This window comes from Mauremys mutica, chromosome 9 (assembly GCF_020497125.1).
Source record: "Mauremys mutica isolate MM-2020 ecotype Southern chromosome 9, ASM2049712v1, whole genome shotgun sequence".
NCBI classification, from domain to species: domain Eukaryota; kingdom Metazoa; phylum Chordata; order Testudines; family Geoemydidae; genus Mauremys; species Mauremys mutica.
Window position 1 is genome coordinate 80,044,143 of NC_059080.1, and position 19,244 is coordinate 80,063,386.

The following is a 19,244-nucleotide window of genomic DNA, read 5'->3' on the forward strand; positions in this document are numbered from 1 at the left end:
AGTACCGGAGTTGACAGGAGAGCGCTCAGCTGTCGATTTATCGCATCTTCACTTGACGCGATAAATTGACCCCCCTCTGGATCAGTTGCTCCGGAGATAAGTGTAGACATGTGCTTAGTTTCTCGGGTCTCATGCACTGTTTAAGCAACTCTTTGCTTTTGAAGCAGTCCACAAATATTCCCTGTCTTCATTTTCTACGATACCTCCTTACTCTCTCCTGATTCTATATCAAGGGTTTTCTTCTGACTGCTCCCTTTGTCTCTCTTGATCACTTCTTACTCCCTATAATGGCATTCAGGGTTCAGTTATTGTATGCCAAGCTTCCATCCTTGAAAAGTTTATAAAAATCTCACATAGTCTTTGAAGCATGCCGGCTATAATGATCCTGGCCCACGCTATATTCTTACTGTAATTCTTTGGATTGTAAACTCTTTGGGCAAGGTCTTGGTATTTTTTTTGGCAGTGATCCTCTGTTACACAGCACCATATGCAGTTATACTATGTGTTTATGATTTGAAGGTGTGTACATACATCATATAAACTCTAGCCCTTATGTACAACCCTTCAGGAGAAGCGCTAATGGACACAGCAGCTAAAGCAAATCTGACCAAACAGTTTGACAAAAGAAGTTAGCGGATTCTTAAAGACTCACTCAATCTCTTTCACTTTCCTCCATACAAATAATAGGTTGTCCAAAACAGCTGCCCCATTTTTAAAGTATTGTCAGCCTTTCTCCTATAAAACATTTCTTCTTTTCGTAGCTTAGTTCCTGTATTTTGAGTTCCCTCTTTCTCCATGTGCTTGTGCTTAATATATATATATGTATATATATATGGCAAAAGAGTGTGAGCACTAGAAGAAGGTGGTCTCCATGTTTGTGCTCCTTCCCCATGTGGTTTTGTTGCATTAATACTGGTAGCATTGAAGCACATAGAAGAGGAATCTGAATGCACATGGAAGTGTGCAGGCCCCACATTTAGCATGTCTCGGAAGATGATGATTGGGTGGGCCCCACAGGCTCTGTCTTGGTCAGACCTGATTTTAAAGTTCTGAAGTCAAAATTTGGGATGATTTTTCCTCCTTCAATGAAATATGAAGATAATTTGTTACGGCTAACAGTGTAAAAATTGCCATTGGTAATAGGGTCTTAATACCTTTTACTATGTGCATGAGATAATCATACACCTGGATTATTGACCTTACTGTTTTGATATGTTTCTTTTTTTTTTTAAACCTTTAGCTAGTTATGACTCACTGCACAACAAATTGGGGTGAAATAAAGCTGTTTTCGTCAACAAAGGACACATCTGTTCTTTAATTCAGTCAGAAGGCATCTTTTTAATAGTGGTACAGTGATCCATTATTACCGTGACACCGTCCATCTTAAATAAGACACTATCTTTGTCTTTGTTCATGCAACTTGTGAGCAACATCTACAATTTGCTTTATTTCATTGTTTAAAAGCTACTTATAACTCTTTTGAAAACAAATGGCATAACTTTCTGTCAATTAATGTCCCTTTCTTATGTATTGTAGAAACTGCAGTATTGTATCAGAACTACAAAGAAAAAGCTCTGGACATAGATTCTGATGAAGATTCTGAGTCCAAAGAACAAAAATCAGAGGAAAGGATAGTTATTCAATATAAGCCTCTGAGATCAACATGGAGTCAGCTATCAGTGGTGAGTATTTTAATGGTTACATAGACAGTAAAAATATATTATGCAAGAATGTATATAAGCAAGGATTTTATCTGCCAGTGGCATTTTCTACTTGAAGTTTGACTTCCAGCCCCTTCTCAAATGTAAAGTGTTTGTGGACATTTTATTAATACTCGGAGTTGTAATTGCCCCAAGTGTTACAGGTATGAGGCCAAATCCTGAAGTCCTAACTCTGCTTTATTCAGATCTTACCCGCGCAAATCCCTTTACTCTTCGAGATGATTTAGTAAGGCCTACTGGAAATGTCTGTTTGCTGAAAAAGACAAAAGCCAGTATATGTGACTTGTTAAGATAAATTAAGTATCTATACAACAAAAACATAAGGAAAAATTAAATAAAGTGGATGACAGGAGAAAGTGAGTGTGAGCTGAAGATTTAGTAATTTCAACTTCATTCTACTAGAAATATTGGTCTTCGCTTGTGGAAGAGAATGGTTTGGTACCAATGGAAATGATTGCTCTGGATTAACCTTGACTGGACATTTTTTGGTATATATTGTCAATCAAAATAAACAGAGAGGCAAGGTGGGTGGGGTAATGTCTTTTATTGGACCAACTTCTATTGGTGAAAGAGAAGAGCGCAGGGTAGGCTCGAAAGCTCGTTTTTTTTCATCGACAGAAGTTGGTTGGATAAAAGATATTACCTCACTTCTCTAATATTCTTGGACCAACCTGGCTACACCAACACTACAATCAAAATAAAGGATTTTTAAAAATGTATGTGTGTAAAACACAGGATAGTGTATTGCAATTCAGCTTTACATTTTTACAAATGACTTGCAAGCTTACATAATTTTAAAAAATGCAATTTAAAGGATGTGCTGAATGCTCACAATCCAGATAAGAATTGCATGCTTACCATCTTAAGGGCCTGATCTTGCAAACACTTCCTATAGGGCACAATGATTATTCCTCAGGCCTTGTCTACCCCAAGATTTTAGCACTGGTGTAGCCACACCAGGGTAACCTCCTAGAACAGATAGAATTTACACTGGTGCAGTTTACACTTCTTTGAAGCATCACGTTCAAAATACCCAGACTTGCTGGAAAAAGTGGTTTCAATTCTAGTGGGGTGGACGTGGCCCTTTCTTTAGATTAAACTGAGTTCTGTGTGTTTGCACTTCTATTCTGTGCATGGGAGGGCTATGGACAATCTTTAGATCAGGACCATAAACCGTGACTGAACTCTTTTTTTTTTTTCCTTTTCCTTTTCCTTTCTTTCACACAACCCTTGCTTTTCATAAGAAGACCATGGAGGACTGGAGGTTTACTCCCCTCGACACTCACTGTCCTAGAAAGTGGGTTGAGAAGCTCACTTTAACCTGAGAGCTCTTGTCCTTTGCGTGAACATATAGCTCCTGACTTTCAAATTTGAAAAGGCCATGTGTTTAATAGTTCATAAATGCACACAGTTCCAGATACAACTGGACAGTTAGGAATTTAACCAGATGTCCTCACATGCAAAAACTTGCATATACAATCTAGGTGCATACCATTGTGGTAACTGCACGTGGAAATTGGGTGCTCAGTTACATGTGCTTTTTGTATGTGCCCCTAGGCTTTTCTGTTGACCGCAATAAAGCTCTTCAGTTCCCATGAGACTTTTCATAAGACTAGAGTTTTTCCTGAATGCATTTAGTCAACATTGCTCTTCCCCCACATGTGCATCACACTTTACAATCCCCATCCCTTTCCCAAAGAGGCTGCATTTCAGTGTGCTGTATGTAATGTGGTGACTTTTTGCTAAATGTTGTTTATTTTGCTGCATTTCTTTGCTTCTGCATATATATTTGGTGCATTAAAAATAGTGACCAAAGAGTTCATGATTAATAATGAAATATGAAAGGAACAAATGTAGATGTTAAACCTGGGAATTCTAACCACCAGCCGCAGGGATAGTTTCACAGTCTGATGTTTTGTGAGATTGCCAGACTAGTCTTTCTAATGCACATAGCAGTTTTGCACCTCTTATACAGAGGAAGATGGAGAGCAAAAAATTATTATTTGCTGTTTGTATTGTGATAGTACTTAAGAGCTCTAGTTATGGACCCAGGACCCCATTGTGCTAGGTGCTGTATAAACACAACACAAAAAAGATGATCTCTGCACCAAAGAGCTTGCAAGCTAAGTACATTTATAGGCATTTCTGTGAATTTTCCACATGCTTTTGTAGGAGTCGGAAGAAACTCCATGGATGAGTATTGAAGAGTTTCCTTTTTATGATCCTATCAAAAGGATGAGGCTGTGTTCTCAGTGCCAGCAACGTATGCTGTGTCTGTCAAAACAATTAGAGCATTCTAAATTTTCTTATACCGGTAAAAAAGGAAAGGCTCATGCTATTGGAGGAGCCTTCTGTTTGCTTTTTTGTAGGAATATAGTTAATTGGCTGTCGGAAAAACTCTTGACTTCACTATTCAGCAGATTTCTTTGGCTATTGGTAGAGGTTTGTTACTTATGTAAGAGCCTGGTTTTTGCTTCTCTAAAGTGGATTAGTTAACAGAAGTAGTCAGTATCGTTTTCGCTCTGTTTGGCAGGTGGTGTCTTTCTTTGACTCCCCTTCATTTCCCAGGAGTAACTCCAAAATGAATACAGAGAAGGGACAGTTTCTCTGATCTTCCCCTCTCCACCCACACATGGTTGGTTTCTGGGCAATAGAGGGTTACAGACAAGCAAAGTTGCATCAGTTTAACTACAGGTGTTATTTAAAAATCAGTTTAGTTAAATCAGTGCAGAAGAACGTGTGCCCACTCTTAAACTGACACAAACTTGGCTTGAAACAAATTTTAGCATATTTTAAGCAAAGGTTTAAGTTAAACTGAAATAAGCCATTATAAATAAAAGTGGTTTGGCACTGATTTAAATGATTTTTAAACTGTTGTAAGTTAAACCAGTGCAAATTCTGTGTTTAGACAAGGAAGGGTAGTGGACACCCATTCTTACTGCAGTCTTTCATTCAGCATGCACAGTAGTTCTTCCTCAGAAGTGACAGGAAACCAACTAAGATCCAGCTCTTTAAGTCAGCACCACGATATTACTAGCAACCCCGTGGAGGTGTTAATATATGGCAACAAAGGAACAATAATGCTAAATTGGTAACTTCAGGATTTTCCAACTTTTATGTCTGGTGAGAATAAGAAAAAGTTAGAAGTTCCATGATTTTGTACCTAACTTAATCCTCTGAATGCTGCTTTTTGTGGCATGTGGATGATATCTATGGAGTGGGAAAGTTTTGTTCATTGCATTCTTAAGCGATAACAAAATCTTTTCTATATATGGAGTCAAAAAGGATTAGCTTGGATGTAAAATAAAGAGGCCACATGTTAACAGGTCAAGTTGTGTGCCTTGACAGCTTAAACCACTGGCTGTTCACACCCTGAAGCACTAGCTGTTAAGATTCAATAAAATCCTACTTAGGCTGTAAATTTCGTAAGAGCTGTCTTACTGATGTTGGCTCCTTTGCAGTTCCAGGTACTGTAATAGGAGTAGTTATACCCTTATGTGCATTAGTTATAATGGGTTAAAGTCTTCATTAGTTTTGTACTATGGACAGCTGTATAGATGCCTTTGTGATTATAAGAGTAGCTTGTTTAAGTACTTAGAAGTTCGACTGAATTATCACACAGATTTCATTAACTGGCAATGTAACAATCTTTCTTTATGGATCAATTTAAAATGCAGTCAATGCAATAAGAGTTTTTTGTTAGTACTTAAAGAAAACTCCAACAACACAGGTCCATATTTTTCTTTAGCAAATTGAGAATTTAAAGTAATTTTAGTTACAGTAGTATCTCTTGCAACGAATGAATATTATTCAACAAAAGACAAATGTCTATATGTTTTAGGGTTTTATCTTTGCATTTGTGTAAATAATGAGGAGACTACTAGGAGGCTGGAGGCAGGAGTTCACCTATTTCTTTGTTACATTCATCATGCTAGTGTGATAACCAAGCCTCCTCTTTCTCTCTAGTTCTGTGAGCCAGCTTCTTTAAAGTATTATTTTTCATTATTGGATACCTATTTTGTAATAGGCAATACTCAATAATAACTGCTTTTGAACATTTATTGGTAATTTGTACTGGCACCAGACATAGCATAAAAAAAGTTTGATTTAAGTTAGAGCTGAAATACCATGTTTGTAGTTATTAATGGTCACCTTACATAACATGTTTCATCCTTCACCCCCAGCACAGCAAACTTTGTACCAGGTTGTTTGCTTACCGTTCTTGACTTGATTTCGTAAGTGGGGGGACGAGGGAGGGAGGGGAGTACTGGGTAAGAGAGAGGGTTTTGAAAACCAGGCATAGCTCCTGTGAGATGACACACGCTGGGTCTCAGAGTGCCTATGTTTTCAGTTCTGTGGCAAAGCTAGATGGTGCAGTGATGTATTAAAGAACTAAATGCGAGATTGTCCAGTAAATCATGTCAAACTAGTAAATTTCACAACCTGTAAGGAGGGCAGGGAAATAAAGTGGGTGTAATAGATTATCTGAGCTATAAACATATAAAAAGGTGAAGAATAAAATGAATCTGGCATTTCTGAAAAGGTAACTTTAGACATGCAGAACTTGGCTAAACCAGCTATGCAGGCTTGAGCTGAGGTCAGCCTTTTCATTAGAACAAATATGAAACTGAAGGTAATGAGTCGGTTACTTAGGAGTTATAAGCAAAATCTTCCTGGACAGTATAATTTGTGATTTTAGTGTTCCCATCTTCTTGCTACACAACTATACATTGAGCTTTGAAGAATATTTTAAAGCTCTGAAATGTCATGGCATTTAAATCTTGTCTTGTTCAAATTCCTTTTCAAGACCCACTTCTATCATGATGATGGCTATAAGACATTATCTAACTAACAATGAAGTAGAAGGTTGGTTTGAGAAAGTGCTTGACTGTTATCTCTCTTCCCCTGCCCCAAATTTTCATTTGTTGTTTGTCATTTTAGATTCTGAATTCTTTGTTAGGTAGGTTTGTCTTTCACTATTCTTTTGGATAGTGCTATTTCAGCCCATTGTAGGTGCTGTTGCTATATAGATAATAAAAAAAGAAAATTACAGCTAATGCAGTGTATTAAAAAGGTTTGTTTCTCACTTCTCTGTGCTTTACTTTCCAATATTTTCCTCATTCAGTTATTTGATCATTTAACTATTTTGCCTAAGGCTACAGCCCTTTTACTGTTAATCACTCTGCTCGCTCTTCTACCCATAAACTAGATTTTTGCAGAAAAAGATATTGGAGAATTAGAGAGGCTCAGAGAAGGGCAACAAGAGACATGGAAAAAAGAGATTGAAAAGACTGTGATTGCTTACTCTAGAAAGCAGACTAATGAGAGGAGACATGAAAAAATATATAAAATAACGAATGATATAAAGGTAGATCAGGAACTTCCGATTTCCCTCTTTCATTATATCTGAACAAGGAGACATTCAATGAAATTAAAAGGTAGCTAATTCAAAATTGATAAAAGGAAATACATATTCTGTCTTGCTACAGGAAATCATTGAGGCCAAAAACATAACAAGATTAATTTATATGGATATAAAGAATATTCAGATTTGTTTTCAAGATAAAAATGTTGGAAGAGATATTAAACCTCATGCTTCAGGGTTTAAGCCAACCTTTAACTATTGGGAGAACAGGATGAGGCCTAATGTCTGGGGTAAACATCCCACATTTACTTACTGCAGGGTTCTTATACTTTCCTATGATGCATTTGATACTGGCCTCTGTTAGAGATAAGATACTAGACTAGATGGATCTCAGATCTGATCCACTTTGGCTATTCCTGTGTTTAACTGGCTATGACCTGGGGAAGTCCTGCTCCCCAGACTAGTGCATAGCCTAAAACACCTTCTCCAGCAGATGTAGTGAAGCAGAAACTGAAATGGTGCTAGAATGTGAGCTAGACAATTGTATGGATATGCCAACCCATGAGACTGCCAGCCAATTGGATCACTAGTTAGTGTCTCAGTGGTCCCATCGCTTTCAGCCTATTGTTGCCAGAGCGTCCCTGCCTCATTGCAAAGTGGAAACTGTATTGTCCTTCTGAGAGTACAGAAAGTAGTTCTGCACTCATTTTGGTCCCAGTCCTGCTTCCACTGAAGTCAGAGAAGTTCTGCCATTGACTTCTGTGTGCACAGGACTGAACCACTTGCCAACAAGAGGAATTATCTTTGTATTCATATACCCATATTTAGCAAAATAATTATAATACAAAACTGTACATTTTGGAAAATTAATGCAGAAAATGCTATAGCACCCTCACTGGAAATATAGTCACTTGTATTAACAGGAATTATAGAGATCTCCTGTACACGTTCATAGGTAGTCCTATCTCTGCACATTTTTAGCAAATATTCAACAGCATCAAAAAAAAAAAGTGGCACCACCTTTCCTAGTGATTCGTTTTATTCACTTTATGGTTGCTAATTAAAAGAAAAAGCATAAACATTCCATTTCACTAGTAAGGCATAGCACGCTCTCCTGTTCACAGCTGATACTAAGAACAGATTGTTTCTGTGGAGGTACAGGAAGCTGTGGGTAATGTTTGGAGTGCACTCTGTTAACTGGCCATCCTTGCCAGCCCCAGGACCCAGTTGTGAGTCGCCAGGTGCAGATGGCTGACAGGGAGCATGCCTAGCAGGAAAAGAGAAGGTCCCAGTTGGACCCAGCCGCTAGCTACGTGCTGGCCTCGGGGTCAGTACAGTTTATAGAAGAAGGTTATAATTTCAAGTCTTGAGACTGGAGGAATTTACACTTCAGAGCATTGGAATAACACCCTCCTCTCCAACCTCATCCCACGCTATTTATACACCTAATTCTTGTCTGGTCCCAGTAGTACTCCCCTCCCAATATCTGATCCCTTGCTCCAAACCACAGTCGTCATGAGCCCCACAAAATCTGGCCACATGATCAGACCTGGTTTTCCTTTTGTCCCTCAGAATTGCATCTGCCCCCCACCATCCACTATTATCGTCACTGTAGTCCTCCTGCAGAAATCTGGTTTCCTTTCTTCCACATTCCAGCCTTCCTCCATGTCTTTCTCCAGAAGACAATGGCAAAGTGTGGTCCACGCATAGAAATGCTTTCAGACGCTCTGCTTACTTCTTCCACTCCTTGAGATAGCAGCATGCAAAAAAACCCAACCTCTCCTGACTGAGATTCCTTGTCTCTGTATATGGATCCTGGCCCAGAGAGGTATTTAGCTCTAAATTCATTAACCAGCTCTCAACCTTTGGAAGGAAGAGTATCATTATGCCCATGTTGCAGACAGAGAAACTGAGACACAGAGAAAGGTGAAGTAATTTGCATGCACAGGCAATGAGTCAGTGCCAGAACTGGGACTGAAACTCACTGTGACTTCCAGTCCAGTCTCACTTTATCTAATCTCAAGGGTTTTTTCCCCCATTTAAAATTTATGCTTTCATTGTAGAGGAACTGAAAAGATTAATTTTCCATTTCGTTTTATAAATTGAGTTCATGATCTTACCTATATCTGAAATTGATTCATTATTATTTCTCAGGATTTTGAATAAAATCTGATATTTTTCTTCAGTCCTTAATTTTTTAGATAATTTGTACCAAAGATCTCTTAGGACCAAGTTTACTTTCTGAACTTTATGGCCAGCATGCGTACGTATGAAAACAAGTTGAATCACTGGCTGAATCCAGCTATTGGCAGTAAGTCTAGAATGCTTTCGAAATTCCATAGGCTGCCTCTATGGTGAAGTAAATACTATGACCCATTATTAAGGAAGTAATCGAAGAAACAAAGAGAGCCATTTAGGTGCATATTTACCCAGGTTTATGGCAGGTAAGCACCATGAGGGTGTGTATTTCTGTCTCGGTTTAGATATTTCCTGCATCGCGAGAACCGGGGGAAAATGATCTATTAACTTAGTTAACCCAAGCTGAAATCAGATTACTAATAAAAAGGAATTGTTTACTATTAGATCAGAAAAATAAACATTCAACATTCTGCACTCTCACATAATGTCCTGCATTTTCAGTTCCTTCTAATGCAGCAATTCTCAAACTGTGGGGTCATGTAGTAATATTTGTTGTCAGAAGGGGGTCACGATGCATGAAGTTTGAGATCCCCTGTTCTAATGATTCTCAAAGTTTAGCTTGGTGAGACTGTCTGTGGTGATGCCTTAATATGGAAGGTTGATGGTTTTTATTGATAAACACCAGGTTTAAATCAGATTTGTTTTGTTTGTTTTTTAAAAAGGGCTATTGAAATGTTTTCCTTGTGGGAAAAAAAACCTAGACTTTCATATAGGCCCACGTTTTCAAACTTTGCTGACTAAAGTCAGGTTTCTTAGTCTGTATTTAGACATCTAATTAGATGTGGCTTGATTTTTCAGAGGTGGGTTCATGCTCAAGCCTGGAAATTTACACGCAAACTGCAGATATGAAATATCCCAGTTTGCATATAATTTCAGAGGGGGAGGTAGAGGAACAAAAGGCTGCTGCTGATGATTTAACTTTAGATTAGACTGGTGGGCTATGAAGGAGACTGAAGGGAGGAGGGAGAATGGATGGTGCAGAGCGTAAAAGGGTTGTGATGGGGCTGTGAAGCGTAGAATGTAGTGGGGGAGGCTGGGGTTGGGAGACGTAATTAGAGGGGATAGGCAGGAGTTGAGACTGAGTGACTGGAGAGTAGGATGGGGAGGAGTGGGGAAGGTGAGACCAGGCGAAATTATAAATTTAATGTCCGCTTCAACTGAATTTGTGATGTTGGGTTCAAATTTTAGTCAATGAACGATCTCTCTAAAAAGGCCCTGGGGTGAGAGAGAAAATATTTAGTGACAAATTTTCAAGTAGGCCTCAGAAATTGCATTCAGGTATGTTGTGTGTATGCAAGTTAAGTTATTTAATTTTAAAAATAAAGATCTGCATGCTCAAATACTTGTGTGTGCAAAATCTGCCACTTAATTTTTAGCACAAAACTTGAATCCTTGTTTACTTGGATATTGTATAATGTAAAAGAAACTGTTCTTCATAAGGATATTAAATATTAAAATTTGTCTTTTAGGTGAAAAAGAATGGACTGTCTCAGACGATCAGTCAGGAGGAAAGAAAGAGGCAAGAGGTATTCTTTAAGTAATAAATTTTTAATTGTTGATTATTTAGTAATATACAGCATGCCTGATTTGATATTTTGTGCACTTCCTTTATGTACCTGTCCATAAGGGGGACAACTTTAGTTACATCCTAGTTCCATTCTCTGCTGCTCTATAAAATGGGCTGGATTTTCTCCCTCTCTGTGTCTCCTTTGTCAGCACCAAGGGACAGTGAAACCAACTGGATCTCCCTAGCATGTGAGTCTCCAGCTTGGGTAGCTGGGACGACCCCCTGTGCGCTCTTGGTGGTGGTGTGGTTGAGGCAGGCTGTACTCCAGTGAACTCTAGCTGATGGATGACTCGTTAGAGGTCATAGCCAAACCCTCTGCACTATGCTGGGGCAAGCATGGAACCAACTCCAGAATCAGAGCGCAGCTAGCGCCTTGTGTGCTATCCCTCCCACCCTCTAGCAGAGATCATAGGCCATTATCTCTAGATTGTGTACACAAGATTTATAACTGTCTCCTTCTCTGCAAGTTCCCCCTCCCCTTGGATATCTTGTCTGCTCTCTGGAGGATTTTGATTGAATTTTGTTATTTATGGATGAGGAAAATCCCAAGAGACATGACATGTCACTGAACAAGCCAGGGATTCTCCTTCTGCCTGTTGTCATCTGCCTGGGAGAGGGGCCTCCTTTTCATCCCTTTGAATTTCTCAGGAGTCATCACTCCAGCTTCCCTGAAGTCAGATCTACATATACTTCCTCAGAGAGAGCAAGTCCTTCGTGCCTTTCAGGTTTAGATCCTTTCGATTTAGCCAAAAGATGTCTTGCAAGCCTCAGGTTTTTGTGTTTTAGTGGTAGTGTTTCAGTAGAGGCAGCTTTTACAGGAATGAAAAAGAAGTAATCATAGGATGCAGCTATGCCTGCAGTTGGTGTTTGTACACCATTCTCATTATGTGTATAGTTTAAACTTTAAAAGCCTATTTGTTAGATAAATTTCCGTAACACACCATCAATATGGAAACTTTGGAAAAATTTATTTGTTTGCTACTGTTGGGTGGGGTTTAAGAGGAACAAGATTTTAAACTGAGGCTGTGATTTAAGTTAATATGCTAAGTTTTTGTATATATTGTGTTGAAAGGAAATACTTCTATAATTATGATGCTCTAAATAGTAATACTTTTTAATAGATTCACTTCCCTTTAAACTATCGTCGTTTTAATCTTGAATTCATGTACTTCTGCAGACTACACAAAACTGCAGTTCACACCTGTCTGTTAATATTTTCATGAAGCACTCATTAGCTATTGAGATAGAGACATCTGCTCATGCTGATGCAATGCAAATCAAGTCTTTCAGACTCTTTCATAGAAAGTCTCCTAAGTGGACTATAAAGTAGTAATTGGTAAATATGATCTCAGTTTTTCTCTCTCCATTTCTGTTTACTGTTATTACTGTATATGCGAGCTAAGATTATTTTGATTTGTTCTGTCATGCTAAGTGTTTTGGGTATAAAGTGGTGGTATACCAAAACTAGTTTGTACTTTGCATTAATAGCAAATTGGCTTTAGTTCTGACTTTCAAACACACTAGTATGGCCTTGCAGTTCTCAAACTGGAAGAAGTCAATGAAGGCTCTCATAAAAATCAGAAACAAAGAAGCTCCTCAATAATACAGTGAAGGCTAGGCTTGTGTATTCCCTTGTGTACAAAAATGCACAGATCAGAACAAATTAGTCATGGAGCTCTGCAGCTCTCTTTACGCAAATCCTGTCCTGGTGAGTGCAGCTGAAGGATATGCAATGTAGCCAGAGTGAAGTTAGAAATACGTGTGGTGAGCAAAGGAAAATGGCCAGAATGCTGTGTTCAGACAACCTTTGCCATATAAGTACAGGAACTCCTCACTTAAAGTCATCCCGGTTAACATTGTTTCGATCTTAAGTTGCTGCTCAATTAGGGAACATGCTCGTTTAAAGTTGTGAAATGCTCCCTTCTAACGTTATTTGGCAGCCGCCTGTTTTGTCCACTGCTTGCAGGAAGAGCAGCCCGTTGCAGCTAGCTGGTGAGTGGTTGGAACCAGGGTGGACCGGCAGCCCCCTATTAGCTCCCTACTCCCCTAAGTTCCCTGTGCAACAGCTGTCCCTCCCCCCACTGCCATGTGCTGCTCCTGCCCTCTGCCTTGGAGCTGCTCCCAGAGACTCCTGCTTGCTGTACGGTGGGAGGGGGGAAAAGGGGGGCTAATGTCAGGGTGTCTCCCCCTCCCCCCTGCTCCTGCACCCCGCTTACCCCATCTTCCATAGAGCAGGCTGCTGTCTCAGGTCTCAGCAAGCTGATTTAATTAACAAGGCAGTGTACTTAAGCCTGGGGTCAGCTACTTAAGGGGGAAATGCGCCTTATTTTCTCTCACACACAGGGTGTGTGTCTCTGTCTGCCCTCCCTCCTTTCCTGCCGCCTTGTAGAGTGTTGTGAGAGTTAAGCCTTGAGGGCTCAGTCAGTTGCTAGTTCATTTAGCGGTAAGGCATTCCCTGGGAAATATCCCACCCACTGACTCGTCCACCTCAACCAAGCTTCACAATCATCATCACTGTATCAGTATTAAATTGTTTGTTTAAAACTTATACTGCGCGTGCGTGTGTGTGATTGATTATTTATTTATTTATTTATGTGTGTGTGTGTGTGTGTGTGTGGGCCCTTTAAATCCAACTTTTCGCTCAGACTTCTGAATGCAACTGGTCCCTTTCTCAGGGCTTAGGCTGCTTTGTCAGTGGCCAGTGGGGGAACCCAGGCCTGCCCACTACTCTGGGTCCCAACCCAGGGCCCTATAAAGAGAAGCCATGTACTGTTGCCTTGATTTAGTCAGGGTTAAAGTTCTCAGGTCCTCTCTTTCCCAGTTTAAGCAAATGCAGCTGGTCATGCTCCTGTGGCCAGAGAGGAGCTCCCAGCCAGGACCTGACCTACTAAGGGTATGTCTACACTACAGGATTATTCCGATTTTACAGAAACCGGTTTTTTAAAACAGATTGTATAAAGTCAAGTGCACGCGGCCACACTGGACGCACACCGCCGAATTAATGTGCTTATATACCGAGGCTAGCATCGATTTCCAGAGCGTTGCACTGTGGGTAGTTATCCTGTAGCTATCCCATAGTTCCCGCAGTCTCCCTCGCCCATTGGAATTATGGGTTGAGATCCCAGTGCCTGATGGTGCAAAAACAGTGTCGCGGGTGGTTCTGGGTAAATGTCGTCACTCAATCCTTCCTCCGTGAAAGCAACGGCAGACAATCATTTCGCGCCCTTTTTCCCCTGGATTGCCCTGGCAGACACCATAGCATGGCAACCATGGAGCCTGTTTTGCCTTTTTTCACTGTCACCGTATGTGTACTGGATGCTGCTGACAGAGGCGTTACTGCAGTGCTACACAGCAGCATTCATTTGCCTTTGCAAGGTAGCAGAGACGGTTACCATCCCTATTGCACCGTCTGCCATTGTAAATTGGTGATGAGATGATGGTTATCAGTCATTTTGCACTGTTTGCATTTGGAAATTGGCAATGACGGTTATCAATCCTTTTGTACCGTCTGCTGCTGTCATGGGTGCTCCTGGCTGGCCTCGCTGAGGTCGGCCGGGGGTGCATGGACAAAAATGGGAATGACTCCCCGGGTCATTCCCTTCTTTATGTTTTGTCTAAAAATAGAGTCAGTCCTGCCTAGAATATGGGGCAAGTGTACTAGAGAACCAGAGAGCACAGCTGCTCCGTGTCAGAGCCCCAGAGATCCCGCAGAAATGATGAGCTGCATGTCATTCTAGGGGGTGCCCCTGCAACAACCCCACCCATTGCTTCCCTCCTCCCCCAACCTACCTGGGCTACCGAGGCAGTGTCCCCCCATTTGTGTGATGAAGTAATAAGGAATGCAGGAATAAGAAATACTGACTTTTTAGCGAGATAAAATGAGGGGGAGGCAGCCTCCGGCTGCTATAATAGTCCAGGCAGGACATTAAAGGGTGGGAGGGAGAGGAGCACAGCCTCCCGCTGCTCTGATAGTCCAGGGAGTACAGAATCTTTTCTTTAGACATGAAAGTGGGGAGGCTGATGGAGCTCAGCCTCCAGCTGCTATGATGAGGACGGTTACCAAGCCTTTTGTACCATCTGCTGGGAATGACCAGGAGTCATTCCCATTTTTACCCAGGCGCCCCCGGCCGACCTCACCGAGGCCAGCCAGGAGCACTCACGGGATGATGAGGATGGTTTTCCACCATGTTGTACCATCTGCCATCAGGAAAGGAAGGGGAGGGGATGCTGCTATTCAGTGCCGCAGCACCGCGTCTACCAGCAGCATGCAGTAGACATACGGTGACATTGAAAAAAGGCGAGAAACGATTTTTTCCCCTTTTCTTTCACGGGGGGGCAGGGGGGGTAAATTGACGAGATATACCCTGAACCACCCCGGACAATATTTTTGACCCTTCAGGCATTGGGAGCTCAGCCAAGAATGCAAATGTTTTTCGGAGACTGCAGGGACTGTGGGATAGCTGGAGTCCTCAGTCCCCCCTCTCTTCCTCCATGAGCGTCCATTTGATTCTTTGGCTTTCCATTACGCTTGTCATGCAGCACTGTGCTGAGTCCCTGCTGTGGCCTCTGTCTGGAGATTTTTTCAAATGCTTTGTCATTTCGTCTTCTGTAACGGAGCTCTGATAGAACAGATTTGTCTCCCCATACAGCGATCAGATCCAGTATCTCCCATATGGTCCATGCTGGAGCTCATTTTGGATTTGGGACTGCATCGCCACTCGTGCTTATCAGAGCTCCATGCTGGGCAAACAGGAAATGAAATTCAAAAGTTCATGGGGCTTTTCCTGTCAATCTGGCCAGTGCATTTGAGTTCAGATTGCTTTCCAGAGCGGTCACAATGGTGCACTGTGGGATACCGCCCGGAGGCCAATACCGTCAAATTGCGGCCACACTAACCCTAATCCGACATGGCAATACCGATTTCAGCGCTACTCCCCTCGTCGGGGAGGAGTACAGAAATCGGTTTAAAGAGCCCTTTATATCAATATAAAGGGCTTCGTTGTGTGGACGGGTGCAGGGTTAATTCGGTTTAACACTGCTAAATTCGGATTAAACGCGTAGTGTAGACCAGGCCTAAGACTCCTTTTATCTGCGCCCGCTGGAATAAAGCAGCAATTGGCTGCTTCCATGCAGCCTCTCAAGACAGGCCTGGAGAAGGCACCTTTGCTGCTCCTCTCCTGGGGCGGGGTGTAGTAGGAGCATGTGGCTTCCAGCAGAGGGCCTGCCTGTTTTGTCTTTTGTGCCCTCCTTCCTCCAGCACAGCACTCCACCATCTCCGTGCATCTAGAGCAGAGAGAATACATATGCACCAGCAGCAGACACAATTTTCTACACTCTGGGTCCTAGTAGTGCCCCCCCACAGTCTGGCACCTTAGGTGGCCTCATGGTAAGGCCAGCTCTGCAGTATAGACATACCCTTTGTCTATTAGTCAGATTTGAAAAGGCTGCATCTTATCTTTTTTTTTTTTTTTTCTTCAGTACTCCACTTTACATCTAAAAGAAAATTTTGTGACTACTGTTAAACATGTATTGGCAGACTTAGTCTGGATGATAAATTATTCTGTTGTAATTTACACCATAACTCATCCAAAACAAAACAGTTGATTGTAAGTCTGTTTTTTTCTACCATACAGGCTATATTTGAAGTAATATCATCTGAACATTCATACTTGCTGAGCTTGGAGATTCTGATCCGGATGTTTAAAAATTCCAAAGAACTGAGTTTAACAATGACCAAAACAGAAAACCACCATCTTTTCTCCAATATTGCTGATGTCTGTGAAGCGAGCAAAAAGTAAGTGTATTGTAAAGGACAAAACCCTTTTTTTATTTTCATGAAATTCTGATAGTGGTGGTTACCAGCAGAAATAAATTACTATGTGCATTATATTTCATAACTTTAGTAGGAAGCATCTTTACTTGATTTTGTGATGACAGCAAGAAAAAAACAAATCTATTTTTCATTAAAACCAAATGGTCTCCAATGACAAATACAAAAGGTTGACATTTTATGCTTTAAAAAGAAAAAAAGACTAATGAATTCAAATGATAGATGATCCCGTCATATTTTAAAATAGTAAAATACATTTTGCAGCAGTTCAGAATAAGTAAAATACAATAACTAAAGCCTAAAATTGTGGTACTTCAATTACCTTTTTAATGATTGACAAGGAAATGAAGTTGTTCATTGTTTAAAAACAACAAAATATGTTTGAGAAGATGGATTCCATAATAGCTGTTGTCGAGTTATGGTATGTCACCAGTTATTAGCAACAGATTTATTGTTGCCTTACTATAACTCTGTGCCAAGAGGAAAAATGAGCTACTAAATAATACATTAAAAGTTAATGGAAATCATTTTGGGAAGATGTCAAAACGGGTTAATCTTCTTGAATATTTTAAGGCATTAAATAAACATTCTTGTTTTTTAAAAAGGAGATAAAACTTTTGAAGTACTTAGTAATGTGAAATAAGAAATAGCATGAGTGTAATTAAGTCAAACCAAAACAGCAGAAAAATATTTGAATGATTCTTTTTCCATGAGTTGAAGAGGTGCTGCAGAAACGACTTCCATATTTATCTTGCTTGTATAGTACACATACAAATGTGTGTGTTTGGGTGAAGGAGGAGGGAGATTGTTTGTTCGTTTGTTCATTCTTTAGTTCTTGGTCCAAATTTCGTGCTCATTAATCCCAGTCCTGCATGGAATGAAATGAAATCAGTACCAAATTAGTCCCTTTGTTTTGAGGTTGCCGAAAAGATTGATGACAAAACAGTGTACTATGCAGTTGGAAATGAATGCATAGCTCTCTCTTTTTTTCTGTTAAACAATACATTTTATTTTTGCATTGTTTACATGGTTTGGGGGCACGTATTGTGTGTCAGAATTTGAAAACCAATATGCTACAGGTAAATTAGCTTCATTATACAACTTGAAATTCAATATAATTACTCTTTCCTTTTGTACCTAAAGCTCTGAAATCAAGTAGGCTCTTCTGAATAAAGTGTAGAATTTCTATCAGACTCTCTTTTCACTTTTTTATTTCTGTCCAAGCACCATATCCTCAAATCTGATTTTCATCCAGACAAGTTTTTGGAGTTTTGACTCTTTCTGTCTAATTCTTTTTACCAAATCGATATCCAGATATATTATGAATATTTTTATGTTCAGCTACAGCTTTTTGGAAATTAACATTAAATGCAAATACTGGAGATCAGTTTTAAAACTTTTTATTCTGTATTTACTTTTTCAATAAATTTGAAGGAAATAATATGATACTAAAGAGCAAAGTATTGTGATAGAATGAACAGTATAAGAAGAGGGAAAAACATTCTGCGAGAAAGATACTGCTTTAAATAACAATTAAACTCCCATTTAGGGCCCAACCCTATGAGGGCTAGTACATTGGCCCGAGGGCTGCATTACTGACACCTCCCCCTCACTGCCCCTGGCCCCGCCCCCACTCCGCCCCTCCCCTGGCCCACAGGAGCAGGGGGTTGGGGTGCAGGAGGGGTGCAGCAGGGGGCTCAGGGCAGTGGGTTGGGGTGTGGGGTGCAGTAGGGGTGGGGGTGCAGCAGGGGGTCAGGGCAGGGGGTTAGGGTGCAGGAGGGGTGCGGGGTGCAGCAGGGGGCTCAGGGCAGGGGGTTGGGGTGCAGGAGGGGTGTGGCAGGGGGTTGGGGAAGGGGGTTTGACTGCAGGAAGGGTTCAGGGGGAGGGCAGGTTCCCTGCCTGCCTGCCCTGCCCCCACGCTGCTCCAGGAAGTGGCTGGAATGTGGGGTAGCAGGGGCATGAGGTGTGTGCATTGCTGTTGCTTTAGGCACTGCCCCCAGCATCTCCCATTGGCCGGGAATGGGGAACTGCGGCCAATGGGAGCTGCTGGAGGTGGTGCCTGAAGCAACATCAACACACACCCCTGCGCCCCTCCTCCCGGAGGTTGCATCCACTTCCCGGAGTGGCGCGGGGGCAGGGCAGGCAGGGAGGGAGGGCCGCAGAAAATAACCTCGCAGGGTGCGTGTTTGAGACCCCTGGGTTAAATGGACTTTTGTTATTCAAACCAGCAAATTTGGTTGCTACTTGCTTTAATTGAAAGAGAAACTGAAACAGATCCTGCCTCCTTTGGGCTACTATAGCAATCTTTACCTGGAATAATGAATGGCCCCTTGGGGGCTGGTTGAAAGCCAGTGCAATGGGCCTCTGGCTTGACCAAGATTGGGTGGAGATGGGCAAGTGGCATAATGTCAGCTCTGGCACCTCTCTCAATATGTGCAAAGTGCAGCTCTTGAAGATTGAGCCCTCTGCTTTCAAGCCAGAGGAACCATGTTTCCTGACTGTCATCCTAACTTCCATAGGTTGGATTTTACCAGTCTGAAATTCTAACTTTAAAAAAAATCT

The 19,244-nt window shown here is 41.2% G+C and overlaps 1 protein-coding gene across 4 annotated transcripts in view; it reads left to right on the forward strand.

The window, feature by feature from the left end:
* ARHGEF26 (Rho guanine nucleotide exchange factor 26) overlaps window positions 1–19,244 on the forward strand; it is a 198,457-nt gene that overhangs the window by 99,591 nt on the left and 79,622 nt on the right. For all 4 annotated transcript variants that reach the window (XM_045030663.1, XM_045030660.1, XM_045030661.1 and 1 more), the window contains 3 exons: window positions 1,537–1,682; window positions 10,755–10,811; window positions 16,486–16,646. In XM_045030663.1, the coding sequence (XP_044886598.1) occupies window positions 16,549–16,646 (98 nt within the window). In that variant the 5' untranslated portion in view covers window positions 1,537–1,682; window positions 10,755–10,811; window positions 16,486–16,548. The remainder of the gene's footprint in view (window positions 1–1,536; window positions 1,683–10,754; window positions 10,812–16,485; window positions 16,647–19,244) is intronic.